The sequence below is a fragment of the Melanaphis sacchari genome, unplaced genomic scaffold, assembly GCF_002803265.2.
Source record: "Melanaphis sacchari strain LSU unplaced genomic scaffold, SCAv2.0 Contig28_pilon_pilon, whole genome shotgun sequence".
Classification (NCBI taxonomy): Eukaryota; Metazoa; Arthropoda; class Insecta; order Hemiptera; family Aphididae; genus Melanaphis; species Melanaphis sacchari.
Genome location: NW_020271162.1, coordinates 2,021,835 through 2,044,685, shown reverse-complemented (window position 1 = coordinate 2,044,685; position 22,851 = coordinate 2,021,835). Strand labels below are relative to the sequence as shown.

The window sequence follows — 22,851 nt, the reverse complement described above, 5'->3', positions numbered from 1 at the left end:
TGAGTCGCATTTCGTCGTCCTGTGTGTATATTTTATATTATAATAAGTATTATTTGGCCGGGCTATACACAGGAAAATAGTATATATATACATCATCCACAGCGGTATTATACATATTGTATTATGTCCGTGTAACATACATACAGAACGGTCAAATCTGTACGCTCAAGATATCGAACAACGCGCGTTTTGTTCGACCCGATAGTTGCCAGTACATTGATACGCTACTGTTGTATACAAGTATAAAACCGATCTATTCTTCTATTGATTTTTTCCTATCTTCGTACCTACCAATATATCCTTTTTTTTTTTTCTTTGTTTCGATACTCCATGCAAGGGAACTTTAAAACTAAAATACGATGACGAAAACCAAACGAGATGACTGCATGATATATTTACAATATATGTATAATTTATATACTATCACCACACGCAGTGGCCCCGACCCCGATGTCTATCAAATAATCTATGTCATAACCATTTTTAAAGCTTAAGCATCTCACCCTCAAGTAATATTTACAAACAAATTACGTAACAATTAATTTACTTATTACATTTGTCATAGATAAAATCAACTTTCGGCACTTATGGATACACGTACCTATATATATAATAAAGCCCTCGGCGTGAGGTAGAAGACGAAAACGATTTTCGAGTACTTACCGAGTAAAAATTGTGTTTGTTAACGAAAGCGTATGGATATCCATATAGGTATTACACACAGCAAACGCTGTGAATGTGATGATTTTCAATTTATTTCTAATGGGAAAAACGTGTAAGGTGTACTTTTTGTAAACACATAACAAACGCTAAATAAGCGTGCATGGTGTGCATGCGCGTGTGAATTATATTATATAAATGCAAATTACCACATCTTAGACAGCCGAGTAAATTCAAATAAAATACTAAAGAGTTAAGAAAATGTATCAATAAATTTATATCAGTACTTTATAACAAAATAAATACATTTTACAAACACTCATAGGTAAAACAAATTATATAATAAAAAATATATTTATAATTTTATCTTGTTTATTTAAATTATTTCAACGGTAGACATGAACATTTTTAAAATGTAACAGTTGCATGATTCATCATATAAAAAAAGCGATTAGGTACAAAGTAAATACAATAAATATTATTACAATTTGGCGTCTGACCACGATAATAGTATTAAGAAAATCGATTTCAAGCGCCTAAAAATTGTCGTCTGTATAATATCCATAGACCACGGTACATAACCTGCTTCTTTAAGTATTCCGAATAATAATACATATCGATACAACATTTCACGAGCATTTTATAGTATAAATAATAATAATGATTATTTTCCAATACAGGAAATTGAAACGACGAGAAATAGGTATATATTAATATGTATTTGAAGATTACCCGATTATTGTTTATTATTTATTATCAAGCTATAACCACAAACCACCAAAATGAAAGAAACAAAACCAAAGATCATTTATAATGATACACACAATATTACATTTTTTTTTTTTAATTTTTAGAACGGATGTAACAACAATCATTGTATTTGCCATTGGCTGATAATGAAGTGTAGTGTTTTGACATCCGTGATGATTGAAAAATTAGAAGGCTAAATAAAATATTATACGTTGCAAACACATTGCATATAATAATATTAATTTTTTTTCTATTAAAAACGACAATAAACTTCCTCATTATATTATAGGGTATAGTATATGTGTTTTTAGTTTTTTTTTTTATTGCTAATATCTATATATATATATATGTACAAAGTACGCATTTTTGTATACATCATCATTCATCATATTGAAGAAAACGACGCCTATTCATCGTATGTTAGCTTTGATATAATGATGTCAATATGTATTTTCTATCAGAGCTACGTACGATGATTTCTGCTTATATACATACATAACGTATACCTACATTCGTACCGGAGTAATATAATTGCATTACCCATGAAATCGTCAAAGGCAATAAAAAACTAACGAGCCTCATCGTTACGATCTCGGTGAAATTATAACGTAATTGTAAGACATTAAATACACTACGGGTGGTAAAAATAATCTTTTAGCATCGGTAAAAAGTTGTGCACGATTAAAAGCTGCTGGTTTGAGCGAAAATTGTTGACGATATAACTATTAAATACAAATTTAAAATAAATATGATCTGATATTAAATATCACATGACCCAAAACCATCGGAAAACGAATGTTAAAATAAATAATAATTATTCACCCATATCCGATACGACTCGAAAACATGGCCAATGAGCTGTGGAGACAACAACGATGACTGATGTGAGACACATGTGAGAGCTACTGAATTCGATCCAGTCTCTTTGAAATTTGTATTATAATATATTGCACTATAATATAACTACCAGTATTATAGATATCAAACGGGGTATGACCCAATATTTATAAATTTGAAATTAAGTTTTTTTTTTTTTTAATAACCTAGGAAATTAACATTAAAGAAATTTCAAATTAGAATTAAAAATGCCTTAAGCATTTTTACTAATTTTACCATTTTATAACGAATTTTATATTTGTATTACTGCACTTAATTTTTTCAATTTTATTTAAAAAGGAAAGCCTAATATTCTCTTTTCTCGGCCAATGAAGTCTACGCACGTTACAAATGCAATATATTATACTTTAAATAGAACACAGTAAAACAATAAAAACCTTCGACAAGAGTGAAGACGAATGTGAAACACGAAAAAGTTGACACCCGAACGAAAATATATTATGTAATAATCTTTCGATAGTCCGACCGACGATGTCCGCGACGGTTCGCACACGACGCGGCGAGAATGCTAATGAGAACACATTGCGCGCACGATGTAAAATAGTGTATACAATATAATAATAATAATAATAATAATTTATAGTGGTGAACGCCGCCACAGACTTGTATCGTATCATATATATATATATATATATCATACATAATATGTACACACACATATGTATTATATACATATACATAATAAATACATATTATGTATATATATTTATATTATATGACCGCTGCTCTGTGTGTGTGTGTGTGTGTGTGTACTTGGAATGCGTTTCATTCATAAAATTTATCTGACAGCCGCACCGCACCGCACACGGTCATAGTATCACCCCGCAGACCTCTTCCCACCATCAAAGACGAGAGGCGCGAGAGCTGAGAGTCGGCGGTGGCGGTGAAAAGACGAGTGTATAATTATTATTATTATTATTATTATTATTATTATTGAACGAGCTGTGCACACGACGCGCCGCCCCCTCGTCCTCCCACCGACAAATTCTCTGCCGCGACACACTACCGCGGACGGATCGAACGGTTTATGACGAAATCTCGACTAGACGATCACCCGACTGGACCGCACACCGTGTAACGAGATATTATTATTGTTATCGCAATATTTAAAGTAGTAGTGTATTATAAAATGATAATATGTAACGCGATACGATCGCGCGACCGAGTTTCAGCAATAAAAATATTATGTCGGAGAAGACTCCGCACACCCCCGCATGTGGTGGCGTTCCTATTTCACTAACGTATACAACATAATAATATTATACTATGCACATTCAGAAATTCCAATTTTGTGTTTTCTGCACATCGTCAGAGTGAATTGACCTATTATTAAACTCAAGTGTTGTGTAACCATTATCTGTGTTCTCGACGACTCTGTTAATTTATTACAATAATTTAATTTTCAAGGAGTTACATATTATATTTGAATGTGTACATTACAATTTGTTCAAAAATGCTCATAACTCACTTGAAAATTAAATTATTGTGATAATGTTTTTACCTAAACAAGTTAAACTACTGAATGCAAATTTGCTCTTGTTTTTCTATAAGGTTACCACCATTCGAGAGATATACACACACACAGTGAGTGTTCTACGTTGGCAGAAACGTTTTCCGATAATTTTCGGGCAAACGCCGACAAATGTACCGTTGTCAACCATACTTGTCTCTAGTATGTTAATAGAATTATTCATTGTGATTATTATAATACTGAGTTATTGTTATTGTAATAACTAATACGAGTAATTATATGAAACTAGTCAGAAACGACCAGAAAAAAAGAAACAAAATATACACCGAGGACAATTCGTGCAATGATATACTCGTATATTATTATATCACATATAATTACTCGCCGGAAGTGTCTCATCAGACGGCGATCGCGCAAGCATTCGACCGATTGCAGAAACACACAATAACAGGTATGCAGTCTGCACTGTAATAAAACACAATATTGTTATGTCTTAGATGAACACACAATCGCATGTCATTTGTTCAAATATTACCGAAGATCTATGGTGGTATTATTGAGGTGGATAAAGATTTTTATTTTTTATTTTATCAGTTCTCGAGCATCTTAAAAACGATATTGTTTGAGAAAATATTAACTCATCTGTTTCCATACGTGTGTTCACTCGTAAAATTCAACATTTCGAATTTCAAAAACAGTGCAAAAAACAACAAATTAGAAAAAAAACGCTGTCTTGCGAATATTTTAGTACTTATCGTATCAACCTACTCGGGGAGACCGCCGAATCGAATTATAAATCCTCTTGCTAATTTTGTGAGTGATGTAACCCAAGAAGACTATATGTGTGTGTTAGTTTCAATAATATAGTTTAAAAACGACAGCGGCACAACATGAAAAACAAAACAGGCCTATTTTTAATGGGGTTTCATTCGCAAGGTGCACAATTAAGCTGACTTCCTGTTGGCAAAAAAACTATAATTTATGCACACAAAAAACTCGTCTACGATGTGGGAAGTCGTGTGGTAAATTTCTGAGGGAAAAATTTTTTATAGAAGCACTATATTTGCATTTCAGTTTAAACGTGCTTCATTATAATTTATAATGGTTCGGTATTTTCCCTTTATTTGCATTAATCTAAAAATTTTAATTTAATTTTGCGAAACAAAATGTCTTGTGTACTTGAAGTAGACAAAAAAATAACAACGTAACGTATTATAATTTACAACACGGAATATTCTCGGCATTAAATATATCATAATTTATAAATTACCATGCCTACTTACATATTTTAAACTAGTATATCTAATGTCAATTAAAAGTGTTTTGATATTCTTTGTTGTTTCCACAAATGTTTGATAAAGAAAAATTATATTTTAACTCAATTACTTATAAAAAAATCTTTACAGTTATGTAGAATGGAGACAAAAATACTTCGGCAGTACCTAAATCATATTATTATATTTAGGTCAGGAAATTAATAGCAAATATTGCAACAATAAATATACTTTCATGTCGACCATCATCCATTTTTATATCAACGATAAAACCAGTTCGAAAGATACGCATAATCACAACCGAAGGATACAATAGGTACAATACGTGCACAATATATGAAAAATATTATCTCGCGGCAATTTCATTACCATAAATCTCGATATTATTAAGTGGCATTGTTTATTTCTTTATTTGTTATCAATGTTTCACACGCTATAATAATAATAATAATAATACATAATATATTATGTATACGCATTGTCCATTGATACTGTTTAAACAGAGTTTTGAAAAACGATTCTATATAGTTAAATAGTTATATAAAATATATTATATTGCAAGTGTATACTCACTGAGGGAGGATACTTATAATAACAAATGTGCATTAATGGAATTTCAAGAATAACAAGCAATCATAAATCAACGTTTCGTCCATTTGGGTTGCCAGAGCAGTAGTTACAAGAAAGCGACAGAGAGAAAAAATAAATAAGGAGGAACATTATATGAGTTACCCCAGGGTCAGGTTGAGAGTGTAGTTGCACCCTTAGGCTAGTAATAACGCCCTTAAACAACACACACACACAAAAGGACCTTGCACAACAACAAAAGCCATATATTATTTAAAATTGTCGGCATGATTTCAAAAACATTCTTCACCGGACCTTAGTAATTAATAGATTCGGGGAAAAGCAAAACGGTATGGTAGCGAATAATATATCAGCTGTTGCGTATTACTATACGAATGCTACTATTACTACTACTACTACTACTACTACTACTACTACTACTACTACTACTACCTACTGTGACTCGGCCATTACTATAATACTAATTTTATTACTACAACTACCTACACACACGACATGCTGTTGCAAATCAAATGCACCACTATGTGGAGGATGAGGTTAACAAGTCCACTATCACAAACAAAATGTACATCTACTATCAACATAATATTATAAATAAGATACACTTTCGAGAAATCATTTACTTGAATTGAGATTTACTCTCTCTCTCATACACACACACACACTCCCAATCTGCCTCTCTCATCGATGTTGAGTTATTAACGAGGCGATAAATGACGTTTTTATATGAAATAGATAATAATTAAATCCATTAGAAATGTTACTCTGCAATCGTTGAAGGTCATCGCTGTTAAATGTTTGAACCTGAATAGTATTGTTTTTATATGCATACTTAAATACTTATATTCAACATAGGTACTAAGCAACACACATTAGAAATACGCGTATCGTATAACCCGCAGCAAACAAAACTGGTCTTTGAACAAATAATAAAACACAAAACAAAAAAAATTTACTCGCAGATTTAATTCTACAAATAAAAACTAAAACCAAATTTTATATCTAAAACTGGTCACGTGTTTTTTAGCACAACATTCCTTTGTATGCATATATTGGTCTCGCGGAGTGAATTCTACGTAAATTGTAAACATGTAATGTTATTATGTGCCCGTAATAAAATCGGATTTCAAATATTTTAAAGTGTTTCCCGACACAGTGATCTTAAATTACATTTTCAAAAGCGGCACAACACTTTACATTATTATAGGTATAACATTATATAGTTTGTTATACATAAATGTATTAAATTATATTGATGTGTACATACATAAGGAGACGATGACGGAGGTTTTAGAGTATAGGGAACAGCAGTAAAGAGTACACTGCTGTTGTATACTATTACGATTATTATTTTATATTCGTCAGTTTTGTCGACAAAGGAAAAATAATAACGTTTTTAAGTGTGCGAGTCCCGGCCGGAATGCCGCTTTAGCCATCGGCAGCCGCTGCCGTAGACACACGCATATGAATGAAAGCCGAAAAAACGATAAATACACTTGTTTTATGTGACAAGTTTTTTTTGCCCTTCTTTGACCGAACACGCACACGCACACATACAGAGAGATACGGACCCCCGTCCGATCAAGAGTTTGTTTTTACAGACGAAGACATCGTCCGGAAACATGAATGGACCCAAACGGGAAACATTTACGCAAAAACGTTACACACACATACACACGCCATTCATTAAGCATTACAACTACACACACGTCATAACGAATGAAATACACACATGCGCCCCAGCAGCACCAACACGCATCCGCATACGAGACGTACACATTGTATATAAGAACGTCGCATTTTGTATTCTACACGTAACGCCGATGCGTGCGGTGTATCCACACATGTTTATCGAATATATATACGATTTTTTTTTTTTTATAAGACTGCGTTGCGTGGTGTGAAACTCCAAATCGTCTCTACGCTCTCTATACCATTGATCACGTAATGTGATCGGAGACTATTCAATTGTACGCATGAAACGCACACTATTTGTATAGATGATACTGAACGAATAGTGTGCGACATAATATATTATACTTAACTATTATTTCGCTTAAAATATCACAGCGTGAAATGAAAGATTCACGGACTAATTTTATTATTTATTTATAGAAGTTTCTTTATATTTTTACTCGAGATGTTCTACATTCATAAAAATTATTTCAAAATGCATGCACAGTGCACAAGCGAGAACTAAAACGACGTACGAACCAGAGAGGCGGCTGTGCTAACGAGGCCTATATTACAGTCGTAAGACGCGTTTACCGTCAATTAGAGGGAGACACGACTCACGCGTACCAAACACACACACACATTCATCATTACACACGACTCCCAGGTCTAAGTTATGTATCAATTTGACGAGTGGCGGTTGATATTAATGCGATTTAAAGTGCGCGCGCGCATACGTATACTTTATAAAATACGACGCGGCCTGTAACGCCCACCGAAAACGAGTCATCGTGAAGAAAAAAAACCAAACAAACAACCAAGCGCCTCCTTAAGGATCACGCGCAAGACAAGATACATAGGTATAAGTACTATGTGCGTATACGATATTATTATACAGACGGCAACGGTAATAATAACCTGTGAAGCGCGGTGTGTCCGAATCGATAAATATTGTGCTCGCGCGCGACACGACTTGCAGGAAGACTTATTGAAAGGAGGAAAAAAAACAAAGTGGCGCGAACGCATTATCACGATTTCCTTATACGTGGCGGCGGCGACATCTAAGCACAATAATAATCATAATAATAATAATAAAACAACAATACATGCATCGGCTAGCGTGTATTATATACAATACACGCGTACTATATACAACCGACGGACCTGGTCGAGAAATAATAATTTCAATAACAAACGACTAGTGGCGTCGGCGACAGTGTGAACTATATACGTGTATAATATGTATTATAATCATTACGTGTGTAGACGGTCTTTTTTCGGGATGTGGGCGCGAAAGGGTAAACACGTATTCTTATTTTTCTTTTTTTTCTTTTCCTAGACGCCGAGCGCCAAGTCTGATGTTCCGACTATATGCGACCAGCGATACGTAGTAATAATCATAGTAATAATAGTGTCGTCAATACACCCACCCGCAGGGTACAAAGCTATAACAGGACAACAATAATAATAACGATAATAACAAAAATATTATATTCTTAGGACGCCCGTCAGACACCACACGCACGCGTGTATGCACGCGACCCGGTCTGGTCCGGTCCTTTCTATTCACATGTTATACTAGTAGACTACGAGTCGCGTCAAATTATAATATTCGACTTATCGTCGTCGGTCCAATTGAAAAAAAAAAAACAAAATAAAAATTCCAACCCGAACATTTCGGCGGCCAGGAAAACACGACTACGGCCGACATCCGGTCGACGTCGCGCGTTTAAACAACAAAAACAACATCGTCTCCGGGCAGCGCATAAAGGTAAACAATTTATAATACGACGTACGTCTGCGTGTTAGTTGTTTTACGACAATAAAAATAGTAATATCGAACCTTTTGCGATCGAAAAGATTAAAAGAATTCCGTTTTTTTTTTAATGGGACTGTATAATAAGTACAATATTCTATGCATATCAATATTATTCTTACTATCGTCTGACGCATGCCTACCTATATTTGATCCAATCGAGCGGGCTAATCGATATATATCGATCTGTCCCTCAGCCCACACACGGCATATTAATTATTACAGAATTGTCGACCTTTAAAAGGGAATGTATTTTCTCTACACCGATCGAAATGACTTTGACATAACTTGACAAAGACGGCAAAGAGTTTCAATGCAGACATTTTTTATTTTTTTTATCAAATCTTAACGAATAATCCACAATTGTGTACGTCACGGTCGCGGTGTCCAACAGCGGCGGCGGCGCTTCGTTCTTGAAACGATTCGTTTCATCATATACGTACTACGCGTTATTTTCATTTCTATTACGCCCTCCCGAATCCCGTTCGACTCGTCTCCTTTACAATAATAATAATTATTATTACCATCGCCTTTTGTTCGACAGAATCCTCCCACGACGACACGCAGTAATAATATTTCGGCTATTCGACCATTCACGTTTCGGTTGTTATACATAATTTATATATATATATATGGTGGTAGTAGTAGTATGAGCGCGCAAACGATCGTTTCTTCTTCTTCAAAAACATTGATTCTCTCTCACTCTGTCTAGTACACTTTAACCATTGTGGTGGTCTTCCGTGTGGGCACCCAAATCACGAAGAACACATACACACACTCGCACGCGCTCGGGAGGGAAAGAAGGAATTTAAAAAAAAAACCTGGCCAATGTTTCCTGCGTCACCATAGTATATGTACCACACGCCGCCACCGCCCTTTATTAGCATAACTCTTATATATATATATATAAGTACACTCTTACTCAGCAACGATAATCGACGATGGATGGTGGTGGCGTAGTAGCAACACCACTCTTAGTCGATAATAATTTATTCGGATATTTTTTTATTTTTTGTCGCCCAATTCCGTGTTTGTCTGCGGCAGTTGATTCTAATATTGTGCGAGTATACATACATATCGGAAATTTACCGGTCTCACCTTTGTGTTAGGTTAATTACATTTAAAATACGACGGTAGAAAAATTAGATCTTCGTTTTTACAGTATTTATTTTTTAATCAATTTTGTTCTCCACGAAAATATCACGTTGACTGTTGTTGTATCGAGAACACACGCAACTGTGACATAAAAAAAAATACGATACGCGAAAAAAAAATAACTGAAAATATAATACAAACTACTTGGTCGGTCGGTCACACCACACACAAAATTCGCGAGCGTCGGAGTAGCCGCCCGCACAACAATATTAATTCCCAACGATGACAGAGAGATCTTGTTTCGTCGCCAGACATTAACGTGAAAGGGTATACCCCGAAATTACGCTTCTCCCTTTGACCTTCCTCACTCACCTTCGTCAAATAAGATTTATGCGTTTTTCATATTTCTACACAGTATAACTATTATTATTATTAATTATTATGTCTGTAAACACAAAACAGTGTAAACCCAAACCACGCCAGATATATTTATTGAAAATCAATTATATTATAGGTAAATGATTTAATGTTGCATTAAAAATATTTTTACATTCTAAAATGGGTAAATAGATGGTAAATGGAACTAGGAAGGAATCGTTGTCTAACTGGTTTTTTACGTTTTTTAGGCACAAAATCACATGCCTACACATACCATCACTCACAGTACCTCAAATAAACAGCGTTCGTGATGTAATTTATAAATTTTATGTTTTCTAACCGATTGAAACGAATGAATCGAATACATGGCAAGTAAATACGATATGAATTCAATGAAACTTTTATTATTTTTTATCATTTCTACACACACATTAATAAAATGTTTCTTTTATCCAAGTCAAATCAACCTAAGGAATTTAATTTAATTTGTATTTGTGTAATTCGTCATTAAAATACGTTGGCGGTCTGTGTGCAACACTGAATACTAAACATTATACCGATTTACTTAAGAAAAAAAAACCAGAAAACAAATTCAACAAAGCGTGTATTTCATAATTCATTTCTATTATGTTGTATACTGAAATGAATGAATCCACTGTGTATAATTGATAGTTTTTTTTTTGCCAAAATAACATCAAGATAGATTACAATAATATGTTTGAAATAATATCAGACAAAAAAAAAAAAAAAAAAACCAATAATAAAACCCGAATTCCTGTACATTTCAGATACCAAGATATCTATAATTTAAAAATGTTTACAAATGGATGTTTTAATTTTGGAATACATGTAATTTTACACATTAATAACTATTATTATAACGTATTTATCAGAAAATACCCTAAATAACCATACTAAAAAATATAAAAATAAAATTATTTCTATTCGTCGAAAACACGATTGTAAGCGGAGATGACTCCAAAACAATGGGTTTGCAATGACAATTATTGACAAATAGGAGCGAGAAACAAGAAAACACAGACCATCGGGTTAATAATTTAATATTACAATAACTTGAACGTAAAAATATAACGAACAAACGACTTACCAATAGTTCTTCAGAAGTAATGGTATTGTCCGTGTATATTACCAAAAGGTCGACGGAAAGGCATTCAGACTCTCGAAGTTTAGAACTGACCAACAGGCAAGTGGTGCCCAGCAGCTGTAGGTGATTTTTATTGATCGGATTTACCGACAGGAACCTGTCCAAATAGTTGACGGCCAATGGAAAAATGTCTTCTTGGCACTTTTGCTCTTCGCAGACCTGCACAACAAAAATAGCACACAACGTTTACCATATTGAGTCAAATAAAATAGACTTATGAGAATATATAAATAGTATTTAAATGTCTTACAAAATAATCAATTTTACAATAATATAATTCAACATACATAGGTTTATAATTAACTAATTATGTTTCCATTTAAACGCTAGAATACAAGACATAATATGATTATAATATAAAAATCATATTATTATTAAGAATACAATATTCACAAGTTAATAAGTTTTCGGAGAAACGAGAACGCAACCGTTCAATTACGAGTAGATACAATAAAAAAAATAATTGCGATGAGCTGTAATTATGTACTCAGAACTCCAAATTAACCAACACCTATTAATTTTATTACCATTTTTATCGTCATTATATTTTCGACTAATTTGTGAACGTTGTTTATTATTTACACGAGTTATTTTTCACTCGTAATCGCCGTTTATCATCTCTGAACCGGAAAGAAACATTGATAAAATTAAAATGTTTGATAAAATACGTATTACATGTTTTTGCTAATACACCAACAACCTTTGAAGCTTGAATATTATATAATAATGAGTATACAATATACAGACATTGTATTATCACAGCGTAAACGGCTAAATAACTAAAAATGAGGATATCGTTCTTATGGGCAGTCGATTGGAATTAAGATAAGTGAAGATTTAAAATATATTCATTGTATTGTGTAAAAGAAACACGTCATACATCCGTCGAAAGAATAATAAAAATCAATTAGGAATAATAACATAAATCTATATGAACATTTATAAAAATTACTATACTACGGCACACCACGTTGCTCAATTATATAATATTACAACGTTATGTAAGTCTTAAAAATTGTAAACATGAAATTATCTGGTTTTTTGACGATAGAACCGGTGTCGTGTCGCTTTAAATTAAATTGTCGTTGACGTGGACGTTGACGAGTAATTACAAGGTGCCAAAGTCAAGACACAAATACACACTAAACCCGTTGCTTCTATCCGACACCACATTTTTCGAAAAAAAATCAGGAAGAGCCATCCTTCCTTGTTTTGATATACGTTTCGAGTGATGGTTTTATTGTCTCGAACAATACCGGTGGAGGCGGTCGCGGCATTCACACACGCAGCAAACACAGTGCATTAACAATACACCTTCATGCACTATTGAAATAATATGTACTATTGCATTACATAGAGGTAGGTAAGTATATGTATTATTAGTTAAGTACTCGACTATGCAAGACGCGAAGTGGCTGCGAACTGCAATGTTCTCGTGCGTCGAGTGAAATCATTAATGGGGTAAATAAAATATAAATAATTTTTACGACAACCATGGGAAGAAACCGCCGGCGACGGTAGGTTTTTGTATATACAATACAGTTTCCGGGGGAGCACCGTTTTGTTATTTAGGACTATGTTCTCAGTATACATATAGGATCCGTGTAACATGCACTCGCTGCGTAACGACAACAAGTGGCGGCGTTTTCGGACATTTCCTTTGGACCACGCGTGATATATGCGTCCGGTCGACCCGTTCGAAGGACACGAAAAACGACTATGGAGCACTAAATTATACATAGCGCCGCCGCACACGTGTGTCACGGGGTAGCGGCGGCGTCTAAAACGCGTGATCGAACGAAGCGAGAAATTAATTTATAAATTAGGTAGAGACCTGGACTAAGACTACGACGATGACGATAATAATAATAATAATAATAATACGTGGGAATGCTATGCTGCAAATGTATACCTATATCTACATACACATATATATTATATATTTGATGTGTGCGTGCGTTCATAACGACTAGTATATATGTATGTATTATATACTACCACCGATGGAATGTGCCTCCGGGTGGCTGGCTGGCTGGATGGCTGGTCCACAGTATTTATCCGAATCCCGATCGCGAGGGATGATATATACATAATAACGTTTCTCCGCGCCGCCGTGGCGCGGCAGCAGTCAATTACCCAAGGGATAACGACGACGACCATTGGCTTAGCTCGGAGGTGAGAGATTTTATTGTGAGATTGATGAGCATCTAAGTCTGTACATTATAATGTATAATGCTTTCGGAGAAGATTATGGGTGGAGCCAGGTCGTTGTCGTCGGCGGTGACGGCGGTGGTACCACTAACCGGGTTGTTGTCAGAGACGAGGGGCCCGGACGCCGACAATGGACGTTGGAATGTTGTTAAACCCGAAACGCATGTACACGTAATTGAAGGATAGGGTTTTCGGGTTGTTTCTTTTCGGTTTTTTTTTTGTGCGTGTGTACGTTCCGTTTTACGGCGCCCGTGGTGGGGATTAATAAATTAGAAAATTAAAAACCGACGACTTTTATATGAGAAATAGAATTTTAATCACCGACGCCGTTAGTCGGTCGGTGTATGCAGTGATGTAGTATTGTGGTAGACGAGTTATGTGGAGGGAGACTCGTTTGAATGTGTATCGTGTGCGATGTACCTATTTACTTGCGCGATAATTGAAATCGATCTATACTAGCAGTCACTACTAAACAGTGACCTAGTAATAACAATAAAAATTATACATCCGCAAAAATTAATCATTATCGGCTATGGCTATATCAAAAATAGACAGAAATTCCCGTTGAATACTATCGATCTATTGCAAAACGAGGGAGCGTCAATTATTGAACAATTGCATATAATTACATTAATATGTTTCCAATACGCGACGACGGTCAAATACACATAGGTCATAAACAGCAGGTCATTTACGAATAATTTGCACTGATTTGCTCGTGACTACGACGACAACGTTATATTACTCAAAACCAAAAAGCTTATAAAACATTCGGTGTAAATTACCAGCACACGGCAGGTTCTAGGATCGCGTATAATTGGCACATTGCCACCGGACATATTATGAAAAATAAAAACGCTTAATCAAAATTTATAACGCCCGTTCAATTGATTTATAGCACATACATACAAATGACATACGGGAACATACACGTGTATTATGTTAAAAAAAAAATTTAAAAGTATAGCAAAATATGGTCAAATATAGAAAAACCATCATAACGCGATAATATTATATTATTATTATGATTTTATTATAATATATATCTGATAGGACTTATTGGGTAATGAATTACCATCGACTGGTTATATTGTATAATATGAAAAGAGAACAGGAAAGTATATTATAAAAAAAAACGCGCGTTTATACGACGATACGACATTGTCTTTGTGCCGAAAATTGTATGAGTGTGTGTGTGGCAAAAAATTCGTTGTTTTGACCTTGTCTATTCGCATATAGATTTTTTGCGCGTTTACCCAAGGTCTATAGGTGCAAATTGAGATATTTATCCCGTGTGGGAAGGGATAGTACGTACTTCCGTGGCTGGTGGGGAGGTATATACGTATAAAGCCTGTCCATCGAATTGAACGCTGCACTATGTATAATAATAAGGTTTTGCATGATTTTTTTGCGTTATTTACAAACTTCGCTCGTTTTTGGAAGTATGAGTTTTGTGGAAATGTCCACATTTAATTAGGTACTGTTAATTAGTTTTATTTTCAATACAAAAGTATCTGCGAAATAATTCGATAACTACAACGGTGACGAGAATAATATTTTCGACATTTCAAAAACACATAGAATCAATTTATAGTAATATTAGTATTGGTGTGTGAATTATTGTTTCGTTCTTAAATCGATTCGACCAAATACGCCGCGCTTATCAACGTCGATGCAATATGTTACTCGTCGCAAAATCGCATTTCCTAATAATAAAATTAAGTCCACCGCCATCTCGACTGAAGTAGAAAATCGTTGCCGTCGAAGTACGAACACGCACGTAACGTATAGTGTATACCATCGTCCACCATACGCGTACACGGTCGTTAATAATAAATAATAATAAAACATCGAGTGACCGTATCCCCCCACCTATTCCACAACCACTAACACTGATCGCCGCCGTTCAACGAAGATGACGATGAAATAAATTATATTAATATATTTTACAGAATATTTCCTATGCATAGTCTAAGTCCAAACTAAACAACTCACACACAAATATTGACGAATAACGATTTTACTCAAGAATATAATAATAGTATCCACCTTAAACTCCCAATTGCATTGCGACGGTGACTGTTTACATGCATACGTCCCCAGAGGCGTGCGTTCCGAATAAGTAGAAAAAAATTCCGAAAAATAAAAATTCAAAATGGTTAAAAGCAATAAACAAACGCGTTTCGTATAAAACTAGAGCAGCCCCACCGACGGCCACCAAACGATGGATTTAAAAAAAAATATACGTCGTTTAATACATTATAATAATGTTACGTTTAGAAGATTCAGAAAGAGCTATTAATTTAATTTTCGTATAGTTTTTCATTATTTTTTGATAATACTAACCTCGAGCCTCGAGCCCGTTATTAGTAAAGTTGTGTGTTGCGTGCAAATAATAATAGGTGTCAATAACTCGTTGCTTGTCGGTTTAATCGACGATCACCAACGATATGACGACGACGATTAAACTTTTCGCGATTTGCAACCACCAAGTCAATTTTTTAGATGGCTGTAGTTTATTTCCGACAAATGTCTCTCGAACAATCTACAAAAATCTTGAACAGTAATCAAATCGATATTTCATACAACATTTATGAAGGAATCATCAACAATCGAAAACGCAAAAAATAAAAATACATGTCATTTACGAATGAATAACGCGTGGCATGCCTAAAAATATCAAGCAAGAAGCGATAAGATAGTATGTGATAGTGTTTCTCTCGTTGTGCACACCAGAAAACCCATTGAAGAAAATAACACAAATCGGGCACATGTAGCCGAGCTATGGACTAAAAATATACGCTATTTAATATATCATTATATTTTTATCTGCTGCAGTTGTAGTCATACAAAAACGACGAAAACGTTCAAATTATAACAAACATAATATTAATATTATATTATTATAAGTTATAACGATAACGATCCTGTCAATTATTTACGTACATTACCCGTGCCTACCCCACACACTATAGGTGTACCGACAGTTTACTGGTTATTGATATTGGACAGATTTTTTATCAATTAAACTGAAGAACGTCATACTATCTTCACACATACGTTTGGAGTTTTTAATCATTCGTCCGTGGTTAGACATTTGGAAATTAAACAAATTATAAATTAACTAATTTGTTAACTAATGTATTTATTATTCTTAAATTTATAAAAACGTGTAAACCAAATAATCGGGGAAATTTTCGCTAATGGTATAACTATTTGTACAATCTGAAAAATGATTAAAAACAATTTTATTGAAAATTAACGTCATAAGATATAACAACTCTGCATAATAAAGACTCCAGAGGGGGTTAACACCCACAAACGCTTATTACGCCTTCAATGCAGTTATCGTTCGATTATAATTATGTACAATGGGAGAATAATGCAGGATTATCCGTTGTAAATAGGTAAGCACGCTCAAAGCATTCTTGATTGTTATTTACGTTCCGTCGTCTATAAAAATGAACAGATCGACATTTTCCATGTGCGCAACGAAACAATAAAATGCATTTTCCAACGTACACGTTGCGTCAGCACGATTATAGTCAGAACAGTAGACCACCTTTTTCGTATAATAAACGCGAACAGTTTTTTTAATTCTTTAATGCACGTCGATTATTATATTTAACGCAATTTTCAAAACTGCACCGACGTAAATATTTGTGACGTGTGCACTTTATAATTAACAACGTCGCTGTAATTAATAATTACCCATACACACTGCCTCCTCCAAGTAAATGACCCCTACCATTCCATTAATACTGACTCTTATCGACTATAATAAGTTATTATTAATGTTTTCTTAATGATTTAAATACTGAATATATGACACATTTCAAACTTGCTCCAATCATTTTAGTGGACTTCAGCAAAATTTTTCTTGATAAAAATTTTACTATCCGATAATCGTCGTTTATTTAATTTTGACATTAAACATGCTCTAATAGTACAATGCAATAATTTTAAGTAACTATTAAGCTTTTATAATTTTAAACTATTATTTGTAATTTTTTAAAGTTATTTTCATATCATATGAGATATTATATTTGCATTTTTTTTACGTCATTTTTAATTATATTATAAGATAATTAACTTCCAACCCTATTAATAACTATTATGAATTACACAATATTTAACAACAAAAAACTAAGAAACTAAGAAAAAGGACACGACAGTCAACGGTAAACGAAGAACTACTACTGAAATGATTGCGTTGTTGTCGACTATAAAACAGGAAAAAAAATGTTCGCCATACTTAGAGGATATCCGAAACGGAAAATGTTGCGATAAAAGCGAAAATCACTGCGCCACCCTGTAATTTAAATTCCATTTCCATATTTTCTCAACGTACAAATACATTTAGTCCATTACGCAGCGGGTGTGCGATGTTAGTGATCGATGACCGGAAATAAATTATTCGTCTAAGGAAGGGCAACATAGATTATGAGTTTATGTACAAGTGGTATATAATTTGGTAGAACAACAACAGCCAACCTCGATAATATTATCCTACTTCGCCTAGTCAGCGCCAAAAAGAAATATTTTTATAAATATTTGTATTATAAACAGCTGAAGCCATCCATCAGTGTATAAATATTTTTATACGTAAGAAATGCCAACTCTACGTCGTAGAAACATTCATTATACTAAGTCACCAATGCATTGAAAGCGGAACAGATAAATAGAAAGAAATAAAAACGCTAAATCGTCATTATAGATTCTTTTTAATTTAATTTTATTAGTGTTTATGTCATGTTTACATTAAAATACGTAAATATATATAAATTTTATTTATCAAAGAAGATATGTAAATATTAAACAAATTAAAAATAGATAGTCAATATTATGGTAGCGACAATTAAATAAAAATGTAATGCTTAATTGCTAAAAAAAATTAGGCTTTTCTTGGATGAACAGATCGAACGTGCGTAATAAAAAGACGCAAGAAAAAATATCAGTGTCCGAACACTGAAGAGTGTGTAAAAATCACATGCGTTAAACACCACTCCCGACCACGACTACCACAAAAGCCATTAACCAAGACTAACCACTGTACATGATCACATAGCTAATATTATGTATATTGTAAATTATATTGAACCAGTAACGAGTGTACAAAAAAAAAAAAAAAACAATAACAATAATAATAATATACCTAAGGCATACTAAAAAAAATAATAATTAATTCATGAAATTTATTTATTAATCAATTCATCAATGTGAAAACGTAACAACGTTACCAAAATACATTAGTGTCGTTTACTATTAAACACAATAAATTGTATTCGATCATGTAGACTAGATAAGGATGAAAGACAGTGAGTTACGTGTGTAATAATTTTGTACTATGGATGTCTGCGATATTATTGAAATTTTGCGTTGGTCGAATACAAGTACTTTCATTTTCGAAAATACATGCTAAAAATATATTTGTTCGACGCACAAAAAAACTATTAAGATATCGTTTATTATTAATATTCATAGGCAGAACTACGGCCTGAGCCAACTAGGCCATGGCCCAGGAGAATCGCACCCTGTATGAATGTATATAGTATAAGTTATATATTGAATGAACATAATATGTATTATGTAATAATAAATAATAATATATAATATCATATACTATACTAAACAATATAATTGAAAATAAATAACAATGTTTTAAGAATATAACAGTATGTAAGTAATAAATTGAATCAGAAAATTTTGAATCTTGACCTAAAGTGGAGAAAATCATTGACTTGTATAAATCCTATAACTATAACTGATACTTAAAAATGTTTCATCCCCTTCACACCACAATCGATAACTGTATATGTCTGAATTCATCAGGAAAAGTGGATCAGTCTAATACAGATCTCTAGTTCTGCCTATGTTAATGTTATAAATACGACATACGGTAGAGTCAAAAATTATATCTAAACACCAAAACTTGCGTTTAAGTAATGAGGAGTAGCTAAATAATATTGTAATAGGTAATGATATTTCTGATCATTGACGGTACGATAGTCTATCGTAGAAATATCGCTGAAGTGTACGGAACACCGACGCCGCATTGAAACGATTACACAATGGACGAAAAGGAAAAAATACAATGTTCGTATATGGGGCGGCGATCGAAATCTGTGCCCAACTCGGCGGCCTGAGCTGAGAGAAAAAAATAAAAAATTATAATAATAACATTATCTCGTCTATATCCGACGATGCCGTCAAAACACTGCCGAGCGCGTCCCTGTAATTAAAACACGTCGCCGCGATGTAATTATTATTAAAAGATCCGTCTGGTATAATTCCTGTCTACGTTTGCGTATACGACCAATATCAAGATACCTGAGGCTAAATTGTGATTTTTTTAACACATTCTGTTAACCACAGCGTTGTTTTAAAAGAAAATTATTTTTTCGTCCCACAATTGTGGAAATTCATTACCACACTGCAAACGGTTAACGGAACTACAGCAAAAGTTTTCGGACATCGCGGTTGTCGTCTAAAGGACGAGAGTGGACAATCACCTTAACATTTTAATTTTACGACCATTAAATTTCCGAGAAGGAAACAAATTAAGAGGACGCTACACAGACATTTGTTGTCTCTGTCTTACAAGTGCGTGACAAAGACAATTTACGTTCAGCAGATTAGGTTTAGCTTCGTTAGTTTAAATATTAGAGTGAATTGACCTATAATGAAACTTGATGGTAAGAACATTATCTGTGTTTGTAAGTGGGTTTTTTAAGATAGTTCAATTTCTTAGCAAGTTTTTCGAATGTAAAACATATAAAATTAAAAATGCTCATAACTCGCATACAAACACAGATAATGTTCTTACCATCAAGTTTCATTATAGATCAATTCACTTTAATTTTTAAACTAACGAAGCTAAACCTAATCTACTGAACGTAAATTTGTTATGTTACGCACTTGTAAGGCAAAGACAACAAATGTCTATGTAGCATCCTCTTAAAAGCGAACACTACGACGACGATATTTTTTGACCGGTTTTCCGGGATCCCCTAGAGACACAAACACCGAACAATCAAACTGTGCTAGTAAGAAGAGACGACAAATTTGAACGGAAATACAAAATAAAAAATCACTAGTACCTATTACAATTTTTGTTTGTTGTATTATGACAAAAGTAATCACTAATCAGTAATCACAAACATTACACGATAAACTACACCAGTGGAAAGATCTAAAAATGTTGATAACAAAGGGCGGTGGCCAGGTAACACGATAACCAGTTTGGTCGGCATTCAGAGACGACGGCAGAGAACCAAATTATTTTTACGTCGTTTATATAGTCATTTTGATGGATCCATTTGTATTTTTTATGGTTTTTTTTTCATTTCTTTTAGCATTATCGATGGGGGCGGTCTGTTCTTGCCGTCATATATATTTGTTTAACTCCATGAAGAATGAATGTAAAGAAAATTCTAATGGGAACAATCACTGTTGCATTATAATTAAATACGGAGTAAAAATTTAAAAAAACAAAAACTGGGAATTGTTATTCTTTTAAAAAAGAATAAACATTGAAACTAACGTTAAAAATTATTGAATAGTTTTATATTTATAACTTAATATTATTATTATGATCTATTTTTCAATCGTTGCTGTATTTCAGTTGTGAAATCACTTGTCTTAAAATAAGCCCAACAAGCGTGTGTGAATAGGAAATGAAATACAGGAAATCCCATTCGGCAGTAGTTTTTATAAATAACGACGCGAAATATTTTTCGTATGTCGAACTGTTAAAAAATACAACGCAACGAATAAACCGAAATAACAATTATAATAAAACGGTGGGTTGTGAGGGGGCAGGGATGTATACATTAATGGACAGAGTCGTATTTTGTTACTTTTGCTCTATCATGTTACGCCGCAGTAAACGTACATCACAATAATAAAAACAAACCAGCTCCGCTGGATAAGATATAACAACGAGATGGAGTTTAAACGGATTTCAACGGAATGTAAAATAAACTTACAGGGGTATACACGTACGCACACACGATTTATTGGATTTGATAAAATACAACTCACCACTAGCTCGGCGACGACTTACAATTACATGCCACCACTGACCACCAGCACCAGTCTGAAGTCTGAATATTGAATGAAACCTAAGTGACTCTTTTTATAATAACTATGAATACATAAGACATTATCTTTCGACATACTCTTTCTTAAACCGACTTTGGTGTTAAAAATGTTCAATGTATTTTTCTGGTTGGCGTAATTTCAAACACCACTGCATCTGTGTAATATATTTATTATATTTTGTTCCTAGAAGATTTTCTTTTTGAAATCTCACATATTGGTAACGTAAAGTTATATATACTGTTTGGTTTTGATGGCTAAGACAACATAACGTAACGCATAGTCGTACAGAATAACTATAACAACTCCATAAAATAATCTAGTGGAAGATACATATCCAGTAAAAAGTAACCCCGTTTAAAACCAAAACGAAATAGAACGGAAATAAAACAAACTTTTTAATTTCGTTTGAAAACTAACAAGTCCAGTAAATACGGTATGATGATTAATGATTATTATTTCGGTACAACAAATCAATCAAAGTCTGCTTAATTAACGATCTTCTAGTAATTTTAACAATTTAACCAATCTAATATTTCATCGTACAATTGATTCATAATTGTTATTAGACGCACACGACGAGTGCCCAAATCGTGTATAACACAAAACGTTTTACTAATATATTTTAAAGAGTGAAATTAAACGAGTAAGTACTTAATACTCTCTTGAAAACAGCTCTATGCGTTTTATTTTAATTACATTAAAAAGTACACAATTACACCAACCGACACGTGTTCGTTTTTTTTTCATCATAAAACCATACATACTTCGC

At 33.6% G+C, this 22,851-nt stretch overlaps 1 protein-coding gene across 1 annotated transcript in view; it reads right to left on the bottom strand.

Annotated features, from left to right (window-relative positions):
* LOC112595642 (G1/S-specific cyclin-D2-like) overlaps window positions 1-22,851 on the bottom strand; it is a 57,013-nt gene that overhangs the window by 21,726 nt on the left and 12,436 nt on the right. Inside the window, exon 2 of the mRNA XM_025340925.1 lies at window positions 11,712-11,927. Coding sequence (XP_025196710.1) covers window positions 11,712-11,927 — 216 coding nt within the window. The remainder of the gene's footprint in view (window positions 1-11,711; window positions 11,928-22,851) is intronic.